Source organism: Stegodyphus dumicola, chromosome 4, assembly GCF_044657685.1.
Source record: "Stegodyphus dumicola isolate Sdum_Otavi_A_Nest chromosome 4, ASM4465768v1".
In the NCBI taxonomy this organism is placed as follows: domain Eukaryota; kingdom Metazoa; phylum Arthropoda; class Arachnida; order Araneae; family Eresidae; genus Stegodyphus; species Stegodyphus dumicola.
The window spans coordinates 35,242,087-35,263,689 of NC_140771.1; the positions used below are offsets into that span (position 1 = coordinate 35,242,087).

Below are 21,603 nucleotides of genomic sequence, written 5' to 3' on the forward strand. Positions count from 1 at the left end.
TAGTTCTCTTGCAAGCAGTGAAACATGTATACCGCTTTTCAACTTACCTAAAATTGCAATTTTATGAGATGATGTTAAAGTTATATTTCTCTTTGCTGCTTTGTCATCTTCATTCTTTGTCTTAGATGGCATAATGAATTTTAAAAATAAGAAGTACAGCTTCAAAAGGAGAAAATACAAGTTGATAATTATGTGTTTAAAACTCTACTAATCTGAATGAAATGATCACAACCTGGCTTGGGTCACTCAGAGTTAATGTAAAGTGCCAAGCAGGGTTCCCATATGTGCCCATGGTGAGTTCTCTTATAAAGAGTAGATTTCTGTGGTAATGTAGGTAGTCCCCTGTAGTGTTCCATATAGGAATGAAATCCAAGTATTGAACAAATTAATACAAACAATTAAGATCATGCATATGTGAAAAATTGTGTTCCACAAATCCATGCTCTGCAAGGTTTACTTTATGTTATGTAACTTCTAAATATGTTCTAAGAATTATATGTGTATGTAATGTAATTTATAAATATGTTCCAAGAACTATAAGTGGCTAAATTTATTAGCCTAATTTTATACCTTCATTATGATTTAAAAAATCTATTTTGATGCAAAACATTACTGACTAATAATGACATCAGTTTTATTTAGTGCAGTTATTTTAAAGTTGTTTAATATAAAGCATTCATATAAAAATATTTTCTTGATATCCAGAAATTGTGAATTGGAGTATAAATTGAAGCATTTATTACCATGTTCTAAAATGTTTTGGTAAAAAGTTTTGAATATTTAGAAAACAAATATGCATTTATTTATTTAACTGAGTTTTATTACCAAATAAACATTAGATTTTTCATTAAGTTTTAAACTGCTTTGTTTCATTTTTGTTTTCTTTTTAGGAAAGTGAACAGATATATGGTAACTTACTTGAAGATTTTGCACACCACTTAGGTTATTTTTTCAAGAAAATAGAGGATCTTCAAACAGTAATTATACTTACTGCAATATGCCACTGATTATTAGTTATGCATGATTATCAAATTTTTGAAGCATTCTTTGTATTTCTTTTATTGTAAACTATCGTCATATATTTTATCCTAGGGTGTGATTGCTGTACTTAAAAATTAGGCTATTTTCTCTGATATTAGCATAATATAGGTTGGTTACTCTAGAGAAATAATTTAATAAAAATGAAACTTATTATAGAAAATAAAAAGAAAGCTGCTTTTTTTCATAGTATTAAAAATGATTTAACTTATTAGGTATAGATAAAATTGTGCCCTAAATTGTAGGTTTTTAAAAATTATATACATTTGTTTTATTAGTGTGGCTACATATTTGGTAACCTGAAAGTAAGAAAATCACTTTCCTAAGTAAATAGTGCTGCAGTGATTTATAGCAAAACCATTGGTTTAAACATGGGAATAAAAGACAGTGATTGACATATGTTATAAAATTACCCACTTCTTACTAAACATATTGCTTAAGTGCATCTTAAAAATTTTTGTAATAATGTAAACATACAATTTTTTTTTTTTTTTTTTTTTTTTTTTTTTAATTTTTGGGAATATCAGAAATACAAAATAAAGTGTACTCTGCTAATGGTTTAAAAAAGAATTAAATTGTGAAATTGTTTTAAATGTGACCTAATACAACTGAATCCTGAGCTCATTTTCCAAAAGCGAAGTGAGCTATTATGGGATTACACTTGATTATGTTATGAGCCAATTTCCTTATTCTATTTGTTATTTTTTTTTTTTTTTTTTTGTTGTTGATATAATTAGTTATTTAGTTAGTTTTATTATCTTATCGAATGTCAGTGAAATATAGGCCTTTAATTAGAGAATTTAGATTATAGCTTGGTTATCATTATAACTAAGACATAATGCAAGTATAATGTAATTGCACAGTATTTTAGTAATGAGATTGGAAGAAAAAATAGAAAAAATTAAATAAAAAATATATATAAAGCTGTTCAAAATAAATCACCTTGTGATAAATTTTTAATACATAATTTTATTTTTAATTTATCTGTTTTGATGTAGTTTTGCATATTTTTCTTTTTTTCTTTTTTTTTCAAATTTTACATTAATATTGTCATGCATTAATTATTCCTTTCTTTTGAATGTTTAGGCTATGTTGTTAATACTAGATGATTCAAATAAAATGGCATATTCTGATGAAGATATTCACTCTGTATGTAGTATTGCTCATAACATAGAGAAGTTATGTATACTAGTGTCTAACTTAGATCAGCTGATGTCAACTAAATTATGGAAAATATTCATTAAGTATGTTAGCTTTATGGTAGTTTTTTTTTTTTAAATATTTATGATTTCATAATGTCATTGGATATTTTTGGTGTGATTTTTCTGAACAACACAATTCCCCCCCCCCTGAATCAAAGAGTAAATGAATGCCCATATATACATTGCTAGGGATCCAGGCATTTGGAAACATATACGAGTATATTCTTGTAACTTACAAGTTTATATATTAAATCAAAAATAACACAACGAAAATGAATAAAATTCCATTCTTAAAACTTGAAGGTCTAACCTATCTTCTCCGGGTAAAATTACTAAACTGGAAGAACGCAAATTAAAGAAACTGACAAAAACATAATCTTAAAATGTAAATTACAAGGAGAAAAAATCATTTAAAATACAGAAAATCTGTACGTTACAAAACTAAATAATAATTAATCTTCTCTGTTGGATGCTTCAAACAGAACTTGTCAAGGGAAAAGCATTTTAAAGCTTTAAACCAAATTGATTAATGAGTGTCAAATACACTCACTTCCAAAAGTTAAGCATGGAGAGGAAAATGCTAATTTCCAGAGGCCAATCAGAATTGAAGAGGACACAATTCGCTGCAGAGGTAGATGGAAGTATGCAAATATGTTAGGTAACAGCCAATCGTGCTTTCATGTCAAGAAATATGCAAAAAAGGCAGTCTTATAAGAAGCCAGCATTATGAAAGGTTACAGAAGTTGATTGTAAGTGCTGATAGAAGGTGTTTAAAACTTTTGTACAATTTGTTTTCAAGACATGCCTGTTTCTATTACTTCCAGAAGATGAATGGAAGATTCTGAGCGCTGGTGTGCTGTGGGGCGCATTGAAGCAGGACAGTCGATCACAGATGTTGCTCTTTTCTTGGGCATTCATCATTCTATAAGTAATTTCTCGTTTATGGAAAAAATTCCAAACCGCGCAGACAGTTGTCCGAAGGCCCGTAGCCGGTCACCCAAGGGTTACAACCTCCGATATATTGCTATTGATTAGAAGATCGATATATTGCTATTGTAGCCAAGCGGAATCGCAGGGTGACCTCCACAGGTGACATCTACGGTTACAGTGTCCATTGGCAAGGCAATATCTGCAGCTATTGTACGCTGAAGATTACATATGAGTGGACTGTACACCCGGGTACCTCGAGTTTGTGTTCCTCTATTTGTCCAGTCAAGAGGGGCATGATTACAGTGGTGCCCTGGAAATTGCCTGGTCGATTGGAATGTGTCTGATTAGCGCTGACATGTTTACTGATGAGTCAAGATTTGCTCTGAGCCAGATGACAAGTGTATAAGGATATGGCATGAACAACGAACACGCAATCAGTCCCAAAACATCACCGATCATCACGCATTCCGAGGCAGAAGCTATATAGTGTGGGCAGGGATTTCATTAGGATACCGCACCGACTTGCACATCTTTAAAAAGGATTCTTTGACGGCTGTCCGGTATCGAGATGAAGTCCTAGAACCCATTGTGAGATCATACACTGCAGCAGTTGGCCCTACTTTTGTTTTAATGGACGATAACACACGTCCCCATGGAGCTGACATCGTCGATGACTACCTGGAGAGTGAAGGGATTGTGCATATGGCGTGGCCAGCATATTCGCCCGACCTTAATCCCATTGAAAATCTTTGGGATGCTCTTGGCCGTGCTGTATCATGTTCCCCACTCTTATTGAGCTGGAAACTGCTCTACAAGAAGAATGGTGATTGTTTAATTCTGCAGTTGTTGACCACCTAATTGAAAGCGTGGTCACAAGGTGTAAACTTTGTATACAGATGAGGTGGGGGATCATATACCCTATTAATGTCCTTTTTTTTTCATTTTATGCTGTATATTTTCACTTTATACATAATTTTGTTTAAGTCTCCAGTATGTCATTATCTGATAATTTACGAAAATTTAATATTGCTTTCATTTCTGTATATAATTATTGATTTTGTTTTATGCATAAATATATATGTTACTTTCCTGCCAAATTTTGTGTCAATCAAAGCAGTATTTGTTGTTTTTTTGCATTTTACATCTTCGTGCTTAACTTTTGGAAGTCAATGTACATGCTTCATTCCTCTGAATCACTTGAGACTCAAAACTGCTTTTTATTAATCAAACTTTCTTATAAAACAAAATTTATTTTAAAAGTCTAAAAGAATTCAGGTCTCCCTACGAGTATTCATACACACACACACAGAGCAAACATATATACAAATGCAAAAAAAGTTAGGAAAAAAAAGAAACTTTCAAATTAAGATACAATAACAAGCCAAACAAATATTAATTTAGAAGTCAAACAACAAACATCAGGGTTATATTTTCAAATTTTCACAGCACTAGTTTCAATAGTTTCACCAAACCATCATCCTCAGCTGCAAAAGCGCAAATGAACGAGATACGATATAATGATTAGATAAGATAAGAAGGCCTGGACAGGAGATAAGCTACTGGTGCCATCTGTTGATGAAACCAAAACTAAAACATAATTTCTTTAAAGGCTGAAGGCAAAGATGGATTGAAATTAGGGTCGTTAACTAGAACAGAAAGATTTTTTTGAATGTGAAATGCCTCTAGAAAATCCAGTTCACCAATGGAAGATGTTTTTTGAATAATTTTGGCAGCAGAAAAATTGAAAGTGTGATTTTTGGACCAAAAATGTTGGACAACAGAAGACTTTTGTGTTTCCTTTTTTCTAACATATGTCTCATGTTCCTTAATGCGAAATTTTAAAGCTTAGTTTGGCCAATGTAAATTAAACTACACTGGCAAGGAATCCTGTAAATACCCCAGGAATTCATATCCGGAATTTGGTGGTCGAGTATCGAACTCGGAATTTTATTGATAGGAGAATAAACGACCCGAAATTTAAATTTTTGCAAAATACGTGCAACTTTATAGCTAATTGATGGAAAGAAGGGAATGACAACAGAATTTTTATAATCTCCTAAAACAAGAGTGTGCCTTTTGGTGTGTTGAGATGAGAATTTTTTAACTACTTGATTAATAATGTTGGGTGAAAAGCCCCTGTTAATAGCTGTTGCTTTTAACCCTCTGAGTGTTTCGGGTTTAGCCCTGAAATTTCAAAGTTCCTCAAAATGTCATGAATAAGTGATATTTTCTTGAATTTAATTAAAAAATGACTCTTTCATTTTGTACCTTGATTCCTTTTCTTCCAATATACGTCCAAACTGAAATCAGATACATTAAAAGCTAGCAGAAATTTTCATGTATAATGAATGTGGAAGGCAACCTTCTGTACGGAATTTTCTGGTCGTAATGCTGAGAGGGTTAAATGGATTTAGTTCTTCATCAAGGGATAGTTTGGAGGAGCAAACTTGAAGAGCACGGAAAACATAGGAATAAAATGAAGCTAACTTTTGTTTAGTCGGATGACATGATTTGAAGTGTGGTGGAAGGCAAACTGATAATGGTTTACGGTAAACCGTAGTACTGAAGTTGGATGTGTTACATGTGACAAGAATGTTGAGAAACGGAAGAGAATTGCACGTCTCAAGTTCAAAAATGAACTGAATAGCAGGATCAATGAAATTCATTCATGAAGAACTTTATTTAAATTATCTTTATTACCTTCAAACAAGGTAAAAGTATTGTCTACCTAGCGGAACCATTACGGGAAGTTTAAGGTTTCAAACAATTTTGATTCATAATACTGCATGTAGATATCACCAGGATGGGACTGAGGGGGCTTCCCATGGCTAATCCCTCAGTTTGCTTGTAATATTTATTTGGAAAACAAAATGCAATTGTTTCAAACAAAGTTGAATGAGAGAAATTAGCTCATCAATTTCGATGCAAGAGAAATGAAATTCGTGAAGTCTTGTTTCTAGACATCTTAATGCACCCTCCACTGGAACATTGGTGAATAATGATTTTACATCAAAATAAACCACGAGTAAATTTCTAGGAGAAATGATTTTAACCTTTTTTTTCAAACTCTATTGAATTTTTTATGGTGTAAACGTTATTGTCTAATAGCGTTGAAAATCTAGAAACTAAATATTTAGCTAACTTATATGAAGCAGTACCTAGATTTGATACTGTAGGGCGGAAAGGAATACCACTTTTATTAATTTTGGGAAGAGCATATAATCTGGCACAATTTGCAACAGATAAGATAAGCGAATGTTTTAAGTTGCTTGAAAGGATTTGTGAAGATTTGATCTCAGTTTTTGTTTTTGACAGGTCTGAAGGAGAAGGATCTTTAGAGATTGAATTATATGGTCCTTCGATTAAGAGTTAAGTGACACCATCGATGTAAGTGTTCTTATCCATGATGACTATCTGGCCACCTTTGTTGGCCTTTGAAATGATAATATCCGGGTTAGAATGAATTTCGCGCCATGTAGGTCTTTCTCTCATGGTTCAATTTGGTTTCAAACGTTTGTTATTGAATTTCACATTATGAGCGATAAGATGCCTAATCATTTCATTCTGTGAATCTGAAACTTTGTTGATCTTGAAAGCTTTTTCGATAGGTGCCAAAATCTTTGGAATCGAGGGTTTAGAAATTTGTGAGAAGTTAAAATTACATTTTAGAATTCTCTCTTGTTCTTCTGATAAACTAGCATTAGAAATACCGTCTTTTTCTGAAAATAAGACATCCTCCAAAAATAAGCCCTATCATGATTTTCGGAACTTTTTGTAAAATAAGACATCCTCCGAAAATAATATTTAGTTAAAATAAGGCGACAAAAAGAATTCGTTAAAAAATGCTGTTGATTTATTAAGTATAAGTAATAATATGTTTAGCTTTACCCGTATTATGTATACCCGTATTTCAGAGAAATGTTTAAAACAAAATATTCCGAGAAATTAATTGTTTACCTCTACAGTTCGTTTCAAATTAATTCTTGGAATTTATCTTAACCAGTTCACTGTTTGCCCCCGAGAGAGATACGTTCACAGGAAAGGCATCGTCATCCATTAGCGTCGACAGACTCTCGTCGGGCTGAAATTTGCGCTGAACCGTAACCCCTGAGACACATATTTTCTTGCTGAGAGGAAGATTGATCAAATAATGATTCCGGCAGGAATGACTGGTTACCTCCAGACACTTGACATTGCAATAAACAAGCTATTCAGGGATCATTTGCGGATGGAAATCAATGAATATATTGAAAACAGAATGGTGAGAAATCATCGAGGTAATTTGTAAAACCAGGCTTACAAGAAGTTGTGAATTGGGTAAAAAATTCATGGGACAAAATAACTGGTAGTGATGTTTCCAATGCACTACGAACAGGCTACTTAGACAAGAAATATTCATTTAACGATAGCTATATCGCAAGACATGAGAACAGGAAATGGATTTAGAAGAAAATCAGAATATAATTCAGAATTTTATTTATCACGATGTTCCAGAAGAAGATGACTGTAATTGAATAAATTTAAATTTCTGTATACTGTGTAAAATAAATATTAAATAAAAATATATAAATATACTTTTATTTTTGCCCTCCCCCGAAAATAAGCCCTAGCGCGTATTTTGGACCAAAAAAGAAAGTAAGACAGTGTCTTATTTTTGGAAAAAGACGGTATTAACTATTGGCTTAATGTTTACAATGGAAAGATTTTTTGAACTACTTGAACTGGAAGAATGTAAAAGAAGTTTTTCGAATTTAACTGCAAGTGTGTTTTTATGACAGTTAACTGCATTCTCCGTTCTAGACCAAGACTTTTGTTCAAGGGCAGTGAATTTTGGATATGAATTAGCGAGTTCCAGATGAAGCTTATAGAGCTTATGTTCAATTTTGGATAACTGTTGACATGTATCCCTTATGATTGACCAAAGTAAGGCTAGCTTGCAGTTTAAAAGAATTCTTGAAACATGACTGGAATTAAAATCAAACGTGATCTAATCAAAAACCTTCCAGTCGTGTTTCAAGAATTCTGTTAAACTGCAAGCTAGCCTTACTTTGGCTGTCAGAGCTCAAATGAATGAGATAAGATATAGTCATTAGATAAGATAAGAATGGCTGGACAGGAGTTAAGCTGTTGGTGCCATCTATTGATGAAATGAGAATTAAAACATAATTTCCTTAAAGGCAAAGATGGATTGGAATTAGGGTTGTTAACTAGAACAGAAAGACTCTTTTTGAATGTGAAATACCTCAAGAAAATCCAATACACCAATGGAAGAAGCTTTTTGAATAATTTTGGCTACAAAAAAATTGGAAATGGGATTTTCAGACCAACAATGCTGGGCAACAGAGAACTTCTGTGTTTCCTTTTTCTTAACATACGGCTCGTGTTCCTTAATGCGGAATTTTAAGGCTCTCTTTGACCAATGCAAATTAACACTGGCAAGGAATCCTGTAAATATCTCAAGAATTTATGTTTGTAATGGGGTCCTTGAGTATGGAACTTGGAATTTTATTGATAGGAGAATAAATGACACGAAAATTAAATTTCTGTAAAATACGTGCAATTTTATAGCTATTTGATGGAAAGAAAGGAATGATAACAGAATTCTTATAAGCATTCTTCCATTCCTGTCATTTCTTTCTTTCCATCGATATATATGGTGTTTCAGCAATTCGGATACAAAATTTCTGGAGAGACAGAGTACACCTGGGTGATGGAAAATCGCATAGCAATGCATGGTCAAAAAGGCTTTTCTGGCACAGTGACAACATAAAATGCAAGAAAGGAACATAAACAGGGGGAGGAAACATGTTTATTATGATTAGTTTCATAAATATATATGTAATGATATTTTTAAATCAATTGATTAAATTTAATTTTAATCATATTGCTTAATAATGTGTTAGCGATTCTCTACCTAAATTTTGGCAAAATCCTTTCTTTATTATAAATTATATTAACTTGTTGGCGCCCGCCATATCGCCAAACTCGTAAATCTGTTGTATTACATAAAGTCCTTAAGAACACTCTTCATGAGAAGATACCGTCATCTTGTGATATCAGTTAATATCACTGGTTGGATGAGCAGCATGATGCACACATATCTATAAATAGGACTTCTCCTCAAGGTACAGGGAGGAACGCTTGTGAGATGGATGCTGAAATAAACGTATCACTTTATATTCCAAAATTTGTCTCATTCCTGTTGCCCCGGCTGCACAACACAAATAATGTATAAGAAAATACATTTCATATATATATATATATGTGTGTGTGTGTGTGTGTATGTGTGTATATTTGAACAACCAACTGCAATAAAAAAGTAAGAGGCACAACTAGATGTAATAGCAGTCTTGTAATACAAAATTTCAATGTTCTATATCTAATTGTTTTTGAGTTATGCAAGATACATGCATACATATGTATGTACAGACTTCATAAAAAATCCCCTTTAAAGCTATTTTACCATCCATTTTGGAAAAAAGCATTCTCTTATTCTGTCCGTTTTTACAGAGTTCAGGCAAAGAAATTGTCCAAACAGATTTAGGAACAATCAAAATGAATATGTCTGTTGAAATATGATACCCAAATTTTTTCACAATTATGATACTTTAATTACTACTTTATTTCTTACGAGAAAGTAAAAAAGCCCACTTTGTGCTCATTTAAAACAAAGATTATGAAGCAGAAGGTGAAAAATCACGTCCTTAAGCATCGCTCAGATTAGCGGTTCTCAACCTATGGAACATTTACCTCTGATATGTGATGGCTTAGTTGGGTATGCAAAAATATTATATAGTACAAAGTCCATAATATGGACTCATCGGGACTTCGGCGATTCCTGATTTGGAGTTTTCCGAATTATAGGTCATCAATTTAAATCTAGTAAGATGGCATGCAGAAATTATACAATTAAAAATATGAAACTGTTATTTATGAAAGAGCAATTATGATCTAAAGAGTATCAAAATTTACAAAAAAAAAACAGCTTAATATTTATTTGTTTACTTTATTAAACATTTCTTTCAATGTAAGCTGTTTAAGTTGCTTCATTTTTTGTGCTAATACTTTCTCTTTAATTCTATAAACAGACATAATTTTTCGTTCAGTTACAAAGTTCCACTGTTCAAGTCCTGTAATTGCTGTGTTGAGAATACCAACTAACTTGTCAATCAAACTTTTTTCGTTTTAAATAACCTCTCTGTCACTTTCTTTACTATCGGAAGCAGTATTTTTGGATTTAGAACCATACTACAGATTTTGCCGTCCTTTAATTGATTTATGATTGGGGCATTGTCGTCGCAATGGAAGACTTCTGATATATCATTTTCATTTATTACCGCTTCTCCACATTTCTTTACAAAATCCAATAACTGGAAAATTTCACCTTTAGTTTGTGGTGTCCGAAAACCTTTGAATTCGCGGCTATCGTCTTCATTGTCCTCACCATGAAATATGGTAGCTGGCCATAAATTATGCCAAGCATTTTTTTTAACATATCTGGAGACACATCCTCCCATGATCTTGCGATGCTGCATGCAGCAGATTTTATGCTAAAAAATTTCAAAAAGTCTTGAATAGTCTTGCCGTTGTTCAAGAAATTTAACATAGGTTTTAAAAATGCTACTTTATATTTGCATTTCAGCGTGTGCACTATTCCCATATCCATTGGCTGAATAATAGATGTACAATTTGGAGAGAAGAATAATACGGATACATTATCTTTCACTAAAACTTTAAGCGAAGTATGCGCCGAACAGCAGATTTTATGCAAAAAAATTTCAAAAAGTCTTGAATAGTCTTGCCGTTGTTCAAGAAATCTAACATAGATTTTAAAAATGCTACTTTATATTTGCATTTTAGCACGTGCACTATTCCCATATCCATTGCCTAAATAATAGATGTACAATTTGGAGGGAAGAATAATGCGGATACATTATCTGTCACTAAAACTTTAAGCGAAGTATGCGCCGAACAGTTGTCAACAATCAGGACTAATTTTGAGTCATCAGGTAAACCAACCGAATTCAAATGTCGCTGATCCTCGGGTATAAAAGGATTTTCAAACCAAACATTCATCAATGCTTGTTCAACGCTTGTGTCATCCATGCTCTTTTATTTGCGCGATATATAACGGGGAAAATCATTACTTCTTTAAATGTTCAAGGTCGTGTATGTTTTCTGATTACAAAACGTTTGCACTTATGCATTCCTGCAGCATTTGCACATGCTAAAATTGTTAGTCTTGCTTTAGAATCTTTGACACCACTTGGAGCCTTTTCTCTAGAGGTTGCCAAGGTATTTCACGGTACATATTGCCAGAAAAGACTAGTTTCATCAACATTGTAAATTTGTTCTGGAGATAATTGTTCAATGAATTCATCTGCAAATTGTTCAGCAGCTTCAGTATCAGCTGAAGCATTTTCACCTGAAATTTTTTATTGTCTTATACCATGGCGATTTTTTAATTTGGTTAACCAACTTGTCGAATATGTGCACTCATGCTTAAGTTCATTTCTTCATGAAATATTTTGGCTTGAGCCATTAGCATTGGACCCGTCAATGGCACACCCTCACTGCGATGCTGATTGACTCATTCAATCATCACTTTGTCATGATTGTCACTTTTAGCATAATGAACCCTTTTCTGTTATTCATTGAAACTGGGGTGTCGGAATCCATAAAAAATTCAAAAAGTTCCTTTTTCTTTTTGCTTGTGTCATATACAGTCGACTTTCCAATGTCACACTCCTCCTGTAATTTTGAGACGGATGTGTCTTTAGCCATTTTTTGCAACAATCGCACTTTTTGTTTGATGGACATCGAAACATGCTTTTGCTTTGTAGATCCTTTGGCAGCTCCAGAATTAGAAACTCTTTTTGACATAATCGAAAGTTCAAGCTTAATTTTTATAAAATTGCTCCAACAGTCTGCAACAAATAATAAGCCGGATCCAATTAGAAGATTAAGGAACAGTGCAATCTGCAACATTAACTGAAATGCCTTAGAATCAGTAAAGATAATTTTAGTTTAGCTTATACCGTCCATTATACATTAAACGCGCATGCGTAAACGCATTATGGGCATGCATAAAGCATATAAAAAAAAGTTTGTGGCTTTGAGGTCTGGATTATAGATCATTCCAGATAATGGATGTCCGGATTACGGACTTTGTACTGTATATAAAAGTTGTTTAAAATTTCTTTTTTTTATATGATAAGAGGAATATGGTTTCCAGATATGCATTTTAAAGAATTTTGTTTCATACTGAAGCCAATTTAGCACTTATTAGATTTTGCATATATGAAAGAGTTAATTTAAGTTAGAGTCTGTGGATTTAATGAAAGTTGAATATTTGCTATTCTTGAAGTTCTTCCAGCATTGATTTTGTTTGTTTATTTTTAGGTATGTTTTAAAATATAAAGAATGTCTGCGACCTATCTTTGATGTTTCTCCAGTTTTGGTTTTTTTATCATCTGAGATAATCAATGCTGTAAAAATGTACAAATATAATTTGAGCAAGGTTGATAATGAGGTATTTTTTTTAAATAAGGAAAATTTGCATATTTTCTGTACTGAAGTATTTAATTGCTTTTGACTGGTATTTATATTTCTTTCTTAAATCTGTACAGCAGTATAAAAAATTATTTATATAATGACCTTAATATAATTTATTTTATTAGGAGGATTAATAAATAATCTGTTACATATCATTTTTCAAGTTTAATGCACATTTTATCTCTGAATGTTTTGTTTCTTCATATATAAAGAATCATTAGTAAAACTTGTCTGCAAAATAGATAAGCATTAATGGAGAGTGTTACAAGATATTTTATATATTAATTAACTAATTATTATGATGTAAGCCTTTGCTATAACTTCTTTTTTTCCCCCTATTCCTCATCAGAATACAAATTAGTTGCTGGGGATTTTTAATACTTAGATTAGAGCTTCTGGCAATCGTGTCCTATTATTGCTTACAGTCACCAGCTTTGCTGAAGTTGTATTCCAACTCGCTAGGCAATGTTAAATACTTGAGCCAGTTGAAGTAAATTATTCTGTATTGTAATCTCAGAAATGAAGTACCTACATTTTAATTTAACTTTCTGTTAACTATTCTGTTCTGTTAAATATCCACAAGTTACTTAAGCTTGTCTATTGCATAAGCAGTGCTTTTTTTTTTTATTTGTAACTTAAAGGTTATTTTAACCTTTCTTTGGACTTTCTTTTGTTTCAGATTAAGCTATAACTCACTTCAAATCTAGTAGGATCTATAGGACACTTGACACAGGTTTCTAGATACAGTGGAACCCTACAGAGTATTAAATCATGAAAATAGCAGTTATTCCTTGAGATAATGTTGTTTAAGTGAATGAAGCTATTAATATGTGAATAAAAATTTAATTCAGTAATGCAACTTTGCACAATTGCCATTCTTTTTTTTAAATTAAAAACATCAAGCAGCTTGTAAATATACTTATTAGAAAACTTGAAAACTCACATTTTTCTTATTTATGTACCTCAATTTTTTATGTTGCATAAATATCTTCCAGTAACTTTTCCAACATAACTACAATTTTAAAAAAATTATTAATTATTTTTAAAATGGGGTTTTAAAGAGTACTCTGAATTGCTAATACAGTCAAAAGTCGTTAATCCGGACTCGTCAGGACTTCGGCGATTCCGGATTATAGATCATCAGTTTAAATCTGGTAAGATGGCATGCAGAAATTACAAAATTAAAAATATGAAACCGTAATTTATGAAATAAAGAACAATTATGAACTAAAGGGTATCAAAATTTACAAAAAGAAAAAGCTTAATATTTATTTGTTTACTTTATTAAACATTACCTTCAATGTAAGTTGCTTCGTTTCATGTGATAATACTTTCTCTTTAATTCTATTAAACAGACATAATTTCTTGTTTAGTTACAAAGTTCCGCTGTCCAAGTCCTATAATTGCTGTCTTGAGAATACCGACTAATTTGTCAATCGAAATGTTTTCGTTTTCAATAACCTCTGGGTCACTTTCTTCACCTTCGGAAGCGAATTATAATGACGAGGAACTTGATTTAAATCATATCAAAGACGGAGATGAAATACTACACTTAGTACGGAATTATAAACCAAATAAAATAAAAACATCTGCCCTGAAGATAAGGGTAGTGCTGACAGATCAACTTCCAATCCGCAGCGTGAAATTGATAAACAGATTTTGGATTTCAAAACTTACTTTCGCTTTGTAGATACAAATTACATATTAGTAAATATATATCGGAAATTCTATTTGACATAATCTTTCTAATCTATCATAATTTAATAATGATGTTTCTGCCCCCCCCTCTGCCGCAGAGCAGCGTGAAATTGATAAACAGATTTCGGATTTCAAAACATACTTTCGCTTTGTAGTAAATATATATCGGAAATTCAATTTGACATAATCGAAAGTTCAAGCTTACTTTTATAAAATTGCTCTAACAGTCTGCAAAAAATAATAAGCCGGATCCAATTCGAAGATTAAGGAACAACGCAATCTGCAACATTAACTGAATTAGATAACTTCAGCTTAGCGTATTACTTCGTTACACATTAAACGCGCATGCGAAGAAACATATTCGCAGCCGTAAGAGTCTTACGCGCTCTCGTAAACGCCTGTGCGCTTGCGTAAACGCGACGCATGCGCAGAAAGTTTGTAGCTTTGAGGTCTGGATTATAGATCATTCCGGATTATGGGTGTCCGAATTAACGACTTTTGACTGTACCAGAGATGGCCATCCTAAGACCCAGGCTACATTCAGTCTGCCTTGTGAAATTTTGCAGCTAGCAGCAGAAGTCATGAAATTTCTAATTTGATACCTTCTGTTAACACAAAAAAAAATTAAGAAATCTGTTCAAACGCCTCTGAGTTAAAAACAACGTGGAAGCTGTCAATAGAAGCACATTAGAGCTGTAACTTCAAGGTTTCTGATTGGCCAAAAAAGCAGCAAAGAAAAGGCTGAAGCAATAATGTGACTAACACATTTAACATATTCGCCACTGATAACCATGAATACAGAATGACCAACTGCTCAGTGTTTTCAACATAACGAATTTTCAGAAACAGTTAATGCAGTGAATAACGGGGAGAAAAAGTACCGTTTTATTATTCAGAACCCCAAATTAATGTGTTTAATTTCTTGAGAACCCGTCACTGTATTTTAACATAATGATTATATGATATCAGAGAAAGAAGAAAAAAATCAAAGCTTACAGAATTTAAATCAAAATTGAAGCTCAATAAAAAATGTGTAGTTCAGCATTAAAACAACCATTTAATATTGTGAAGGCAAGTGATAAAAGTAAGTTATTTTTTTGGTTTTAGTTTATCTCGGCAAATGGCATGTTATTGAATTACCTATATTTGAAATGAAATTATCCTAAATATGTACAATTTGGGATTTCAAATCTATCTCTTCAGTATTTGACGAAAGTATAGACATTTCGGACACTGCTCAACTTGTAGCATTCATTTGTGGAATAAATGAATCATTTAAAGAAACTGAAGAACTACTAAACCTGATGAGTTTGAAGGACACTACAAAAAGAGAAGATATTTTTCAAGCTCTTGAAAACTGTGTGAAAACAACTTGTGTTTAGAAATTCTTTCTGGAATATCAACTGATGGCACAGCAGCTATGATTGGTAAAGAAATAGGAGCTGTAAAATTACTAATAAAAAAATAGAATCAAACAACATTAAAATTGAAGCTCTAATTATTATTCATTCTTTGATTCATTGACAAAATTTTTTCACTCACGTTATTAGCGATGAATCATGTTATGCAAGTGTTCATAGAAACGGTAAATTATATTTGACCATATGCACTTTCACATCGATAGTTTAATGAATTTATAACAAAATTAGATACTGAATGTAATAAAATTATATATTTCAGTCATGCCAAATGGTTAAGTTGTGAAAGATATTTATAACGATTTTTTTGAGTTACACCAAGAAATTGATTTGTTTATGAATGAGACCGGTATAAAAACTAGTGCAGAAGTAAGTAATGAAGAGTGTTTATTGGATTTATGTTTTTTAATGGAAACAGTAGAAAAATTTATCAATTAAATACTCGTATATCTTTGCTAGAGAAAGATAATAATCAGTGCTTTTAAACACATCAAGCATTTCAGAAGAAATTGTTTTTTTTAAATTTCAATTAGAAAACGGTAACATTTTCTAATTGCAATTAAAAAAACTGAATAATTGCAATTCAAAAATTCATTTTCTATTACTGAAAGAATTTAAAAATTTAGAATATGATAATAATTTTGAATATGCTAAAGAATAAGGGAACTTATAGCTGCTTTTGACAGTTAATTCAGCAATTTAGGTAAATGTGATAAAACATTTGAAATATATTCATCTACCATTCATGTTAATATCATGTTGACTCCAGAAAAATCTCCTGATGGAAGTAATTGATTTATAGTGCAGTGACAAACTGAAACTCATTTTTCAAACATCAGAATCAAAAATTGATTTTAATGACATTTGTATAAAAAAAGAAAAAAATTCACTTTGAGAAATCTGGCACAAAAAATTGTGAGGGCTTCTGCAAATTGTTTTTTAAAAATCAAATTCACGAAATATAAAAAATCATGGGCGTGCATAACTGATAAAACTTGAAACATCAACTACAATGGGCATTTGAGATTGACTTAAAAACTAAATAAGAGAAAATAGAAACAAATATTGCATTGTTTACAGTAAATATAATATTGCTCAAATTGATTATTATTGTTCAAATTATTTATGTATAGTCAATTTTTTATTGTTCTGTTATTAATTTATGAATAATAATAAAAACTGTAATAATAATATATTCTGTTTTAATTTTTCATCTAAAAAAATTTATATGTATCTATACAAAGGTTGCTATTTATATTTCTGGCCTTCTAAACAGTAAATGTTGTTAGGTGACTGCAGATGATTCCATTTGAAAGTGTAATATTTTTAACCATGGCATCTTCAGAACGTTTTGTCATTTTAGCGCGAGTTGTGTTGTTTACAGTAAATTAAAAAATTCATCTCAGGCAAAAAATGGAATTGACTTGTGAACATTTTCATGTGATTATTTTTCATAACTTTCGATGCAGGTTATCAAGACAGAAGAGAAGCTCAACTCAAATAAATCATGAAAGTGAAGCAATAACCTGTGTTAGATGTAGATTTTTAGCATAGAAACCCTATCGATTTCGAGGGCAAACAAAGTCTTTCTTCATCATGAGCAAAGAAATGTGCAGCAAAAGATGGTTGCAGATATCTTTGCTCCTGATGAAGTGGGACTTTGTTTGCCCTTGAAATCGATAGTATTTCTATGTGGATTATGAAGACACGAGTGCTTTGATGAACTTAATTCTTTATACAACGATAAAGCACCATCCTGCAGCACTGTAAAAAACTGGTACAACGAATTCAATCATGGTGGACATTTGCTCCAGGATGAATTCCATGAATGTCGTCCAAAATCGGTTGTTGTGCCGGAAAATATTGATGCTGCGTGTGAACTGATAAAACTAAATCACCATGTGACATACCATTAGTTGAGGCACTTTTGGGCATTAGCATGACAAGCATCAATAAGATATTAAATGAACATTTGACTGTGAAAAAAGATTTGTTCATGTTGGATCCAGAATAGTCTGACAAACGCTCAAACGAAGGCACGTGTCGATTGGTGAAAGGAAATGTCAGAAAAATGCATTCAAGGTGCATCAAAGGCAGTGTATAACATTTACACAGGTGACGAATCATGAGTCTAAGCATATAAGCCTGAAATAAAACAGTAATCGACTGTATGGTTCTTCCAAGATGAGCCAAATCCAACAAAAGTTGTTTGCAGAAGAAGCACATTGAAGCTAATGGGTGCCTATGTCTTCGGTATTAACGGTCATGTGGTGACAGTGGCATTAGGGCAAAGCAGGACTGTTAATTTCAAATGGTACGTGACCATTTGTTTCTGAGAAATCATTGGGGAAATCCAAAAAAAGCGGAAGAGGCGAATGTTCATCATAACAATGCAAGCTCTCACACATGAGCTCAAGCAAAGAAGTTTTTGATGGAGTTTTGAATTGATGGTACAGCCCTGATTTGGCTCCCAATGGTTTTTATTCCCACACATCAAAAGTAAATTATGTGGTCAGCAATTTACAACACCCGAAGAAGCTGTTCATGCATACAAAACGCATGTTTTGGAGTTACGTCAATTGGAGTGAAAAAAGTGCTTTGGTTGAAATGCATGCAAAAGTATATTGATCTAGAATACTTTGAAAAACAATAAAACCAATTTCAATTGTAAACATTTGTTTTTTCATTATTAGGCCAGAATGATAAATTGGCAACCTTCGTATATAACATATAGATAGATAGATATAGATTTATTTTTATATAGATATTCTAAGTAAAAGTAATTATGAGTAAATTAATAAGCCTAAAACTTGCACTAAAGTTGCTGAATAATAAACCAATAATTTATTATTAGAAAAAGTTTTTTATATATTATCACCAAGGAACAGAAATTCAATTAAAGCCATGAATTATATGGAAAATGTTTTAGTCAGTATTTTAATGAATATTTTAGTATAATTGTTGCGATTCAGGATTTTTTGTTACAGATTTTAAATGGTTTTTACTTAATTATACTAATTTAAAATAATTATAATACTGACTAAAATTTTTTCTTATACTAACTGAATTTCTGTTCCTATAGAGGAATTATATATTATGAATTCTTACCACCAAATCAGTCAATAAATTCAGAAAAACTGCTCTTTCCAAATGGCAGTTTTAAAAACAGAAATGGAAGCAAAGCACCCAGAACTGACCAATTGTTGAAATATTGTCTTCCACCATAGCAATGTTCTGCCCCACATTTCAGTGAATGTCAGATTGGGGTGTTTTCAGTCACTCATTTCCACCTTGTCCCCTAAAATTTCATCTCTTCAGGTCGCATGAAAATTTTCCAACCAGCCTAGTGCTTATTTCTTTGGAGACTATTCAAGCAGCACCTCAATAACTTCTTTACAAATAAACCTAATGACTTCTTAACCGATTGTCAGTAAGATAGCAAAAAGACAAAGAAAAAGTGCTTCTTGTGTGATTCAGTGCAATTTTCTTGTTTTTATACTGCTTTATTTTTATTTATCTTAAAAGAATTGCATAATTTTCCAAGTATATATATTTCTGACTATAATTCTCTTAAACAATGTGTGGCTTTGTTATTTAATAAAAGAAGTTTTTAACTTAATATGTTACTTAAATTTTTATGATGATTTTTTAACCAAAAAATATTTTTTTTAATTCTCTTTAAAATGTAATGCATTTGATTGTGATTTAATTTTTTTTATTGCATTTTACTTTACACTGAAGCTAAAATGAAGTTTTGAATCATTTATCTTTATAGGTTGAAGAACTGGAAGATGTCAAAATTTGTTCCTTTCAGCTAAATGCAATTAAAAAGATATATGAAGTTTTTAAAGGAATTACAAGTGACAATGTTAATTCCTTCAGAATCATGATTATCGAATTATATCAGTATGTTTTTGCTATAATTTATATTCAAGTTATTGTTGTTTATTTGCATGTGGTATGTATTGGATCTTGCCAACTGTCACTTATTTATTTACTTTGTTATCTTTATTAAGATTTTTGTGCATATTGTGTATTATTTTTTTAATATACTGTAATTGAAAGGTTTTGTATGCAACATCAGTTCTGTATGCTTGAACTAGGGAGGAGAATATTAAGAGAATTATTCATACTTGAGATGTTATTATGCATTTTGATCATTTCTGTGCATTTAAATAACCAGTTTCTGGTCATTTAAGGCTGTATTTTTATCAGAGGGCTAATAGCTGGCCAAGTGTATAAGAAAAAGAAGAAATGATGGTTACAAAATTGTACATCTAGCTAAATTGTGCCTAGGATGGTGGGCAAAGTAATTCCAAAAGATTTTGTGAGATATGTTTGCATATTAGAAAATTATTCTGTGTCCTTTTTTCAGTAATAAAGAAGATTGAAATATTACTATAGAAAACTTTATTTTCATTCATTTAGTGGTCATATGTATTGGAATAGTATAAAATCAGTACTTCATACATAATTTTTTTGAAACTGTCACTTTAGTGTTCATCTTTTATGGGATATTTTTATGGTCTTTTTTTCTTTTTTTTTTTTGTGTGTGTGTGTGTGTGTGTGTGTGTGTGTAGATTTTAATTCATGTTATGGTTTCTTTCTTTTTTTTTTTTTTTTTTTTTTTTTTCCTTGCGCATTTCTCTTCAGCTGATGTTTCCTTTCAAAAATCTTCTACATTCTCTCTAAGGGAAAGGTATCCTTTCTTTTACACAGATAGCCCTTGTGTGCTTTTCCATCAAAATAACCTATCTGCAGCTTTTGTTATCCTGAGAGCTTCTTTGATATAAGGTAGGATGACCAGCCAAGTTTTTGGATATTACTTCTGCTGGATGACCTTTGTCTTTTAGTTGTTAAGTGCATAACAATTCTCATTTTCAACTTCAGAATTTTCCAAAATATTGCTTACTGAATATGAGTGCCATTTGTACAATATATATAGCAGTATGATTCATTTATACCAAATTCCTTGTTAATTATCAGCAGCTATAACTTTTCCTACTGATTATTTATTTATTTTTTAAAAATTATATTGAGTTTTTAAAGCAAACATATACTATTTCAGTTGATTTTGGTCTTCTATGAAGGTTTTCTTCTCATAGAAGGTTGATGTTCAGAATAAATATATATTTATGCAGTCAGAAACATTGGTCACTTTCAGATGTAGCTGTATATTAGTTCACTACTTTGGTAGATTAATGCATAGAAATAAAGCATGGAAATAAATCATGGAGATTAACACATAGAAATAAATCATGGAGATTAATGGATGGAAATAAATCATGGAAATCAATACATATAAGTAAATCATGGAGATTAATGCATGAAAATAAATCAGGAAGATTAATGCATAGAAATAAATCATGGAGATTAATGCATGGAAATTAATATATTAGTTTACTATGGTCGATTAATACATCGAAATAACTCATTGAATCATGCATTTAAATGCATAGGACTTTTGCTTATTACTGTAAGCATTCATGTTGAGATATTAATGAACTTCAGCTGTAAAAGATTTATTCAAAACTTCCTCAAAACACTTAATAAATTGTTAGCAATATAGCATAAATTATGTGTTTAATTAGCACAATTTTTTTATCCTTTTAAACAACATGATAAGGGAAAATTAAGGAATTCATTAATTTATTTAGATAAAACATTGTAATGATTATAAAGGTCACAAAATTTGCTAATTTTAAATGTGCAATAACTCTTTGCCATCTGAACAGAATTTTATCATGAAATAAAAATACATT

The 21,603-nt window shown here is 31.5% G+C and overlaps 1 protein-coding gene across 2 annotated transcripts in view; it reads left to right on the forward strand.

Moving 5' to 3' along the window:
* Positions 1-21,603, forward strand: part of LOC118196935 (uncharacterized) — a 126,838-nt gene that overhangs the window by 34,158 nt on the left and 71,077 nt on the right. For both annotated transcript variants that reach the window (XM_085814724.1, XM_085814723.1), the window contains 4 exons: positions 891-977; positions 2,125-2,282; positions 12,573-12,702; positions 19,617-19,747. In XM_085814724.1, the coding sequence (XP_085670850.1) occupies positions 891-977; positions 2,125-2,282; positions 12,573-12,702; positions 19,617-19,747 (506 nt within the window). The remainder of the gene's footprint in view (positions 1-890; positions 978-2,124; positions 2,283-12,572; positions 12,703-19,616; positions 19,748-21,603) is intronic.